The 9579-nt window shown below is 44.2% G+C and overlaps 1 protein-coding gene across 1 annotated transcript; it reads right to left on the bottom strand.

Annotated features, from left to right (window-relative positions):
• Window positions 1-3696: 3696 nt before the first annotated feature.
• LOC142495277 (uncharacterized) lies at window positions 3697-6901 on the bottom strand. Its single transcript, XM_075600519.1, has one exon. The coding sequence runs from the start codon at window positions 5815-5817 to the stop codon at window positions 3967-3969; it is 1851 nt and encodes a 616-aa protein (XP_075456634.1). The 5' UTR covers window positions 5818-6901; the 3' UTR covers window positions 3697-3966.
• Window positions 6902-9579: the final 2678 nt, after the last annotated feature.

The following is a 9579-nucleotide window of genomic DNA, read 5'->3' as shown; positions in this document are numbered from 1 at the left end:
CCTGTTGACCCGGGGGCCTTCAGGTGTGTCTTGAGTGAATTTTTCTTTGAGAACACTGCCCTTTAAGCTCACTATTTCACTTTCAGTTCAAAGTTTGCACCCATTTAATAATTATCTATTACTTTATTTGTTAAATAGTATGTTTTATAGTTGATCACTCCCTATCCCTACCATCTTCCTATAACGAGTGTCCTGGATCATTTCCAGACACTCAACCAAAACCTTTGGGAAACTGGGGACCAAGTTAATTTGGTTCGCTGGACACCCCCTTTACGGTGTCCATGATACCAGTCGGGTCCCAAAGGCAAGAGTGCCAAGTCGGTCCCTCCCCTCTGCCCTTTTCCTACCCTTTCACTCACCTACCTGGAGGAGTGGTCCGTTCTCTCCTAGATGCCAGAGCGAGTTCGATCCAACAACCTGCAAAGAAGAATCTTAGGTAAAGAACAGTACGCACAACGCGACGGGTGGCAATAGATCATGCACCAATACAGTGCACCCAATTAAGCCTAGACAGACCTGGAGCAAACTGGAAACTAAACAAATCAGTTTTAAAAATCCCAGAAGTCGCCCAAATAAATATCAAAATAGACCAATACTTTAGGTTTAATAGAGGGACGGTAGACTCTCATTCGAGTCTTTGGGAGGCACACAAAGCTACCCTAAGAGGAACGTTGATCAGTATTGCAGCCAGAAGAAAGAGAAAGGAATGCGAACATCTTGCTGCTACAGACCAAACTGAATGACATTGAAAAAAACATAAATAAGACAACAGTCCAACCACCCTTAAGCAAATCAAAGATATTAAAATTGAATTGAACTTACTCCTAACTTCCCAGGCGGATAATTCATTAAATTGGTCATGAAGGTAATTTTTTGAGAAAGCGAACAGGCCAGATACCATGCTAGTAAATAAATTAAGGAATAAACTCCCAAATTATAATATTCAGGCCATTACACTGAAATCAGGAGCCCTCACAGCAAATCCTCTATAATGGGGACCTCATAAACAGGACCTCTATAATGGGGAGAAAGTGGCACACAACCCCAATACAAAAAGAGCTTTGCGGGATTTTCTAGCAAGCTCAAACATACCAAGATTGGAAGATTGGGAACAAGAGCTACTGGGGAAGGAATTTACTATGGAAGAAATCACTCAAGTGATCAAAAACCTGAAATCATCTAAAGCCCCTTTCCCAGGCGGTTTTTCAGGTCTGTACTATAAAAAACACATTAAGTTATTTGCCCCATACCTGCTCCGAATGTTTAACGCAGTACTGGCAGGGGCCTCTTTCCCAAAACACATGCTCCAGGCGTCTATATCACTAACCTATAAACAAGGAAAGGATCCCCTTGAATGTAAGAGCTATAGACCAATCTCTCTTATAAACACAAATATCAAAATATACTCCAAATTAATTGCCAACAGGTTAAGTCATATTCTACCTAGATTAATACACCCAGATCAAGTCGGTTTTATAAAGGATCGGCAGGCAGCTGATAACACCGACGAATCATTGATCTGATAGAAATAGCCAATTCAAAACAAGTACAAGTTATGGTGTTAAGTTTAGATGCAGAAAAGGCCTTTGATAGGATTGACTGAGCATATCTAAAAGCCACGCGGGGCATTTGGTTTTGTTGAAAAGATAACAATGGCAATTCTATCTCTATACACAGGCCCAGCGGCTAGGTTCATACACCAGGGCTTCTCTTCAAATCCATTTTTGATTAAGAGTGGCACGAGACAGGGATGTCCCCTCTGGCCTCTCCTCTTTGCCCTCTGTATGGAACCACTAGCGTCTCAAATCCGTTGTAACCCAGATATCTCGGGACTTAATTTCAACAACCAAACACACAAAATCGCTCTATATGCAGATGATGTCTTCCTGGTTCTATCGAAACCCCTCACTTCACTTCCAAATCTATTCAACTTGTTAGGTAAATTTAACAAAATTTCAGGCTTTAAAATTAACCAATCCAAATCAGAAGCGTTAATTATATAAATCTACCAAAAACAACCGAAAAACTCATAGCGCTCAATTTCAATTTGCAACATAATGCTCTCATATCTGGGAGTATATATTACCAAAGGATTATAACTCTATATATATAAGGCAAATTTCCCTAAGATAATTCAGTCCTTAAGGGAGGATATTAGATGGTGGTTCAAATTCAACATATCTTGGATTGGCAACATTTATAGTGTAAAAATTAACTTCCTCCCATGTATATTATATTTATTCCAAACATTAACAGTGCTACTGAGACTGAAAGAAATACTCTCACTTCAGTCTGCTATCTCCAAATGGGGAGGCAAAAACGCAAGAGTTAGAAAACAAACCCTTCTGAAACAAAAAGCAGAAGGCGGACTGGCGGTACCTTGCCTGATATCGTATTATAAAGGGGCTTAATAATGCCAAATCTCTCAATGGCAGACTAACCCAGAATTGAAAAGATGGGTAGCATTGGAGAGTGAAGTTTGCCCCCATTGGAGTTAAACAACCTAATTTGGAGCCCAAAAATAGCCAGGAAAGCTATAAACTCGCCGTTATGTTTAATGACCAATTCTCTATCAATTTGGGAGGCAACTAAATTTAAATGCGGTTTAACTACTAAAAATAAACTGATGACCCCATTGTGTGGAAACCCAAACCTTGCTCCTGGTATGGATAGTGTCAACTTTTGAATTTAGAAAAAAAAAGTGGTATGAATATACTTAGAGATCTGGAGGGTAATAACAAAATTAAATAATTTGAACAAATTAAATCTGACAAAGATATCCCTCAATCGGAGTTTTATAGATACCTCCAGATCAGGGCTTTCTATAACACAACCCCCACCCCCATTGACTACATTCGAAAAGCTCTGTCTTATAGGGACTGACACACACGGAATCACATCGCAAATGTATAAGGAAGTAGTCGGTTCTAGCCCTAAAGTGACCCAAAAATTAGGATATACAGTATGACGAAATGGGAAGCTGTCTTAGGAGAGGTCTTAGAAATGGACGAATGGACCCAGATTGTTACGGCAGCTTTTTGGCCTCACAATCCCCCTAGAGCCGTGGCTCTTTTTCCTAAACAGATCAGTACAGGGCCTAGCCAAAGTAGAACTTAAACTAGTTGCTCATTTCGCAACAGCAACGAGGTGCGAGATCGCAGCATTATGGAAACAAAATGAGATTCCTTCAATCCCCAAAATTCAGAACAGAATTTGGTTTGTGTGCCAGATGGAAAAATCGACGAGCTTGGTCAACGACACTGGCGAAAATGTTCTAAAAGTCTGGACGCCATGGTTGGCCCAGACAGATATCCCAGGGGTTGAGATATCCACAATACCGCTTTGATAGTTCTAGATGCATTCTCCTCTAATGATGATGTGAAGCAAATCACTTCAAACCTCCATGGACCTACAGTGTCACGGGAGACTCCTGTGGCGGGTAGGATCTCGGTGGCCGGAACAGCACGAGCGTAGTAGGGGTCACAAGCAGAGGTCCAAGGCAGGCGGCAGGCAGCGAAGTCAGGTACAAGCAGGGGTCCGAGGCAGGCGGCAGGCAGCGAAGTTAGGTACAAGCAGAGGTCGGCAACGAGGAGACTGGAACAGGACAGGCGGGGCAGGACAGGGACTAAGAACAGGGAGCAGGGACTGAGACCGGGGAGCAGGAATAACCAGGGACAAGCCAGATTACTTGCAAGGGCTTTTACTGTGAGCAGACTCAAATACAGGTACAGGTACAGGAAACAGGTCAGGATCAAAGACAGGCATGAGCATACTGCAGGAGTCTGACTAGCAAGCAAAGGCAAAAGCAACAGACAGGAAGCAAGCTATAAAGGACAGAGACAGGAGCAACAAGAAGACAGACAGACAGAGGAACCCAGAGCCAACAGAAGACAGCAGCACACCCAGTGGACAAGGAAGCTATGGCTAGGCAGGAGGTCTAGGCAATCCTGACATTACTCCCCCCTCTCAGGAGCGTTCTCCGGACGATCCTCCAGGCTCTTCCCGGAGGCCTTGATGAAACGGCGACTCAAGGTGACCCACCTCTGGTGGCTTATCAGTGGGCAGAGGGTACTCCAGATCATTGTCGTGCACAATCTGGAAGTTCTTCACAGATGCGTGTGTGACACGCCCGTGGAAGTTGAACACGTAAGACTGAGTGTCATCATTCCACACGGGGGCCTTATTGTGCAGCTCGATGATGTTCTCCTGACACTTGTTCTGCCATTTAGACAGCAGGCTCTCCGAATCATTGTGTGGCTGGAAAGGGATGCGCTCGTGATTGAAATTCTTTCCGGGAATGAGAACCGCCATCTTCCGGGGACCCTTAAACCCGAGGACGTTAGTTTCATAGCAAATAGCCGCCAGTTCTTGCCGGGACGCTGCATTCTCTGACTGTCCCTGAGCCCTGGCTGGGCTAACACCGCGGTCAAACACTGTAAACTTGGTCCCCATTAGGTTGGATCGGAGTTTGCCAGTAAAGCTGCCCGCCTCCCGGGACATGTCGGTCGGATCAATAGATATCAAGTAGTTGGACGTTTTACTCTTCTTTCTCTTCCTCCCAGCGAGAAGAAAGAGCTTGTGGTTTTCGTCCCGCTCCAGGTGCATGTAGTAGGTGGGGTACAGTCCTCGGTCCATCACTTTCTTGTCTCGGCTGATCCGACATCTGACGGTGACACCGCGTGGCGCGGGGCGCAGAACAAACTCCTTCAGGTCGCCCACTTCCCCCACGTCTCCAGGAGGACTGAGAGGGGATGTCTCTGTGGAACCAGAGTCTGAAAGAGACTTTCTGCTGGAGGCAGAACCGGGCCGTGCTCTCCCAGACCTCTCCTCCTCCAGCGAGGCTCTGGTTATGCTCAGTGTGACCTTCAGCTCCTCATGCTGTTCTTTGGGGACACACTGGGTACTCAAATACTCTTCCAGCATCTTTATCTTGTAGGCAGTCTGGAAACTTTCCTCCTGCAATACTCGCTGTCTCTCTTCAGCATTCACCCATCTCTCCTTGGCGTCCTGCAGATGTGCACGTAGTTCTCGCAGCTGACTCTGCAGCATATTCTCTGCCTGAGTGCGCCGCTCCAGGGAGACACGTTCCTCTTGCAGCACTCTCTCTGCATTCTGCAGTGCTGTCTGCATATCCAACTTTTCCTGGGCCAACTGCTTCTTCTCCTCTCCTAATTCATGGAGTTTCTTATCTCCTTCACTGACCTGGACACAGAGATTCTTGCACTTCTGGGTTACCATTTCAAAACTTCTATTTAATCCTTCGAAGATCTCTCTCAAAGAACGTAGTTCTATGTTGAAGTGGCAATTCTTCTCCTCAGAGGCTTCCAGTTTTGCGCCAACTTGAGCCATGAAATTCTGGTACTGCGCATTATCAGCATAGGCCTTCTCCAGCTTACTTGACAGGATTACCCTGTCCCTCTCCAACTGCTCTCTTTCTTTCTCCTGGAGAACACACTTAGCAATTGCTGAAGATAGACAGCTTTGTAGTGCAATCTTGGCCTCTTGCTCCTTATCTAAACGTTCATAAAGACAATCAATCGCTTTCTGTGCAGCTTGAAGCGTCTGAGTAGGAGCATCTTTCTTCTCTTCCACTATTCTTGGGCTACGTCTGTGAGTTGCCTTAAGCTGCAGCATATCTCTTTCATCAAATGCAGACTCTGAGGTTAAATTTTCATTCTTAATTCCTTCTGCAACTTCCACAGTAATGCCTCCCTTCTTCTTCTTCTTCTTCTTCTTCTTCCTTGCTTTGAGAAGTTCTGAAGAATCAGTGGTACTGTGTTCACATTTACTGCTCAAGACTGTTTGAGTGGGAGCCATAATTAAACCACACTTCCCAAGACACCAGTAAAGAGGAAATGTGTTTTTAAAACAGAAGCATTAGAATGAACAACAGGAATATTAGACACAGAGAGACACAAGATAGGAGAGCTGACCCTTAAAGACTTTAACATCAGTCACAGAGATTATAAATGCAAGGAAAAAACATAGACAGAGAAACCTGCAGTTATGTCTGAATCTTTAGGCATTAGGCATAGGGATATCATACAGACAGAGAAAACCTGCAGTTACATCTAAATCCTTATGCATCAGGCGTAGGGATATCATATAGACAAAGAAAACCTGCAGTTGAATCTGAAACTTTTGATATCAGGCATAGAAATATCATAGACAGCAGGAAACTAATACAGAGAAAACTTATAGTTAGATCTGAAACTTTTGACATTGAACATAGGAATATCAGATAGAGAACCCTGCAGTCAAATCTGAAACCTTTGATATCAGGCGTAGGGATATCAGACAGACAGAGAAAACCTGCAGTTACATCTAAATCTTTATGCATCAGGCGTAGGGATATCATATAGACAAAGAAAACCTGCAGTTGAATCTGAAACTTTTGATATCAGGCATAGAAATATCATAGACAGCAGGAAACTAATCCAGAGTAAACTTGTAGTTAGATCTGAAACTTTTGACATAGGAATATCAGACAGAGAACCCTGCAGTCAAATCTGAAACCTTTGATATCAGGCGTAGGGATATCATATGTTGCAGAGAAACAAACTTTAGGGGAACTTGCAGGTAAACCTGAAACCTTAGAACCAATCATATGAAAAACTATAGATGCAAGAAAATCAAAGCATGCAGCAACAAAATAATGGGAGCACTTTTGTCTTTTGAAATGAAGACCCTGTGAACAGCAGTAAATCAAGGTAACCGTCCTAAATAGAAATGTGAGTCTGAAAATCTGCAGTGGCCCACCCACAATGCAGAGACAATTCTTGTCCAGGTAATGAAAGTCTCAAAATGGCAAAAACAGGTACTGCAGGGAAGGGTCTTTTTTGTAATAGGGAATTCTTCTCAGGGAGAAAGTGGCACAAAAAACCCAGCAGAAACCTTTGCAGCAACAAAACCTTCAGGGTCCCAACTGGGATCTCCAAAAAAGAAACGAAAGTACTTATCTTCAACCTTGCGGATGTGGTCAGCTGCAGCAGGCAGGAAAGGGTGCAGGAAGAAGAAGAATCTGTTCCAGCAAGATCCAGAAGTGGCCTTTGCTTTCTGTCACGGGAGACTCCTGTGGCGGGTAGGATCTCGGTGGCCGGAACAGCACGAGCGTAGTAGGGGTCACAAGCAGAGGTCCAAGGCAGGCGGCAGGCAGCGAAGTCAGGTACAAGCAGGGGTCCGAGGCAGGCGGCAGGCAGCGAAGTTAGGTACAAGCAGAGGTCGGCAACGAGGAGACTGGAACAGGACAGGCGGGGCAGGACAGGGACTAAGAACAGGGAGCAGGGACTGAGACCGGGGAGCAGGAATAACCAGGGACAAGCCAGATTACTAGCAAGGGCTTTTACTGTGAGCAGACTCAAATACAGGTACAGGTACAGGAAACAGGTCAGGATCAAAGACAGGCATGAGCATACTGCAGGAGTCTGACTAGCAAGCAAAGGCAAAAGCAACAGACAGGAAGCAAGCTATAAAGGACAGAGACAGGAGCAACAAGAAGACAGACAGACAGAGGAACCCAGAGCCAACAGAAGACAGCAGCACACCCAGTGGACAAGGAAGCTATGGCTAGGCAGGAGGTCTAGGCAATCCTGACATACAGGAGGCAGAACTAACCCTGTCCTACACAGGATTAGCTGACATATTTCTTCAATTAAACACATACTGGAGAACAAGTCAAAGGAAAATATCACGAGGAGAGAGCGGACCCTTCCCCCCTCTTACCCCCCTCCCCTCCTCCTCCTCTCCCTTTCCCGTTTCCCTTCAAGTTACATTTTTGATTGTTTCTTTTCTTTTATTTTTTTTCCTTTCTTGCGGATTAAGATGTTGTATATGTTAGATATTGGTACTTTCGTGACAACAATGGTTGTATGCTGTATTCCTGCCATGTTTTGAAAACCAATAAAAATCTAAGTTATAAAAAATATATATATATTAAAGGCCCAATCCACCCTAATTTACCTCCATACATATGGGAGACCAGGACTATCACACCAGGGATCAATTCACCAGACAAACACAGAGTTTATCAAATTAATTTATTGGAAAAATAAATATTCACAAGTATTTATAGTAAATCAACACATGCACTTACAACTGGGAAACTGGGGTGACCCTATAGATCTGGGTGCAGGGACATCCCTGAATAGATTTGTCCTGTTCTTTCTTCCTGCTGTGTCCTCTGCAGCTTCTCTCAGTTACTTACAGCTTCTTCCCAGCTGCCAAAACTAAAGAGCTCTGAACTCACAGCTAAAGCCGAGATAATATTATCTGATCTAGCAATGGACCCCCCTTCCCCCAGGTGTTTGCAATATGACCCAGACCTTGATTGTTGAGTGGAAATGCAACAACAAACACAGTTATAAAGAGTTACTTGGAAAGATCACAGACCACTTTTCAACATTTCAGCTGAACATAACATTAACCCCTGGTTCCTGAAGTGCCGGAACCAGGCTTACAATACAGGTATATATAGAAACATAATACAGATGTAATACTGACAGGTAGGGGTAATGGCAGGCTTGACCATTATTAAAAACAGTCACATTTACCCCTACCATCACAATATATATTACGTATTTTACAGGTTTTTGTTTTCTGCGGTTTACTGGGATAGTTACTGGTGAAATTATTGGTATTACTTTCCAGTTTTTACAGGGTATTTATATGACCATCCAATAGGAAGTCTCAACACATGATATTGAAGCTTCCTATTGGCCCAATAGCTGCAGCCATTTTGTTTCCCCTGAGGAAGATGTAAACTGAGTAACGTCACCGGTAAGTATCTCGGGAACCAGGTTCCCACTCTGTAAGATGTGGGCTATAAAAAAAAGAGGAACTGGTCTTTTAATTAACAAATGTAACGATTGCCTGTTGCATATTTTGGAAGCAAGGAGTGGCCAAGCACCTACCTAAACACTTTGCAACATTTACATCCTGACTAACTTCTAACGTTTATCTAGGGGCCTTACAAGGATTAACCCTCTAACCTCCAACAACAGGGACCAATCACATTTAAGTACATATTAAATGTAGGAAAAGAGCATTGTTCGCTAAAAACGTCAATAGAAGGATGTTGCACGAGCAGCAGAGAAATGTACCACACTTATTTATACAACAAAAGACAAAGAAGTCCCAATGCTACATCCAATATGACAAAATATTAATTAAGAGTCATTAGTTAATCCTTTGGACAAAGCGTTATAAGCCAGCAACCATGTCAAGATAACCCTTCCTGCGAGTCGTTCTCTACCGGCAAATGTTCTCTTTACAATACCTCTCTGATGGAGGAAGAAGTCCATCAATATACTGGTGTAGCCAGGTGTCCCCTTAGATTCCCTGGTCACCCGGTTTCACCCCCTTACCTCCGCTGCTGTAGGGGGTATTGCAGGCAGGGCGACGGGCTTCCCTGCGGCTCCCTTCGCCATTGTTAGTTGCGCGCACACTCCCGGAAGTTCATGCATGTGCAGAGGACAGTCGGCGGCCATTAAGAGTCGCGCTGGCGCAGGACACTATGCGCACGCAGCCCCAATGCAGTATAGTCCTCGCGGGGACTACAAGCCCCATAGTGCTAAGGGACTG

This window comes from Ascaphus truei, chromosome 5 (genome assembly GCF_040206685.1).
Source record: "Ascaphus truei isolate aAscTru1 chromosome 5, aAscTru1.hap1, whole genome shotgun sequence".
NCBI lineage: Eukaryota > Metazoa > Chordata > Amphibia > Anura > Ascaphidae > Ascaphus > Ascaphus truei.
The sequence above is the reverse complement of the archived record's forward strand: the minus strand, read 5'-3'. Positions and strand labels throughout refer to the sequence as shown.

Excerpts from the sequence above, each read along its gene's own strand:
- LOC142495277 (XM_075600519.1), bottom strand. The coding sequence starts at position 5,817 with ATGGCTCCCACTCAAACAGTCTTGAGCAGTAAATGTGAACACAGTACC.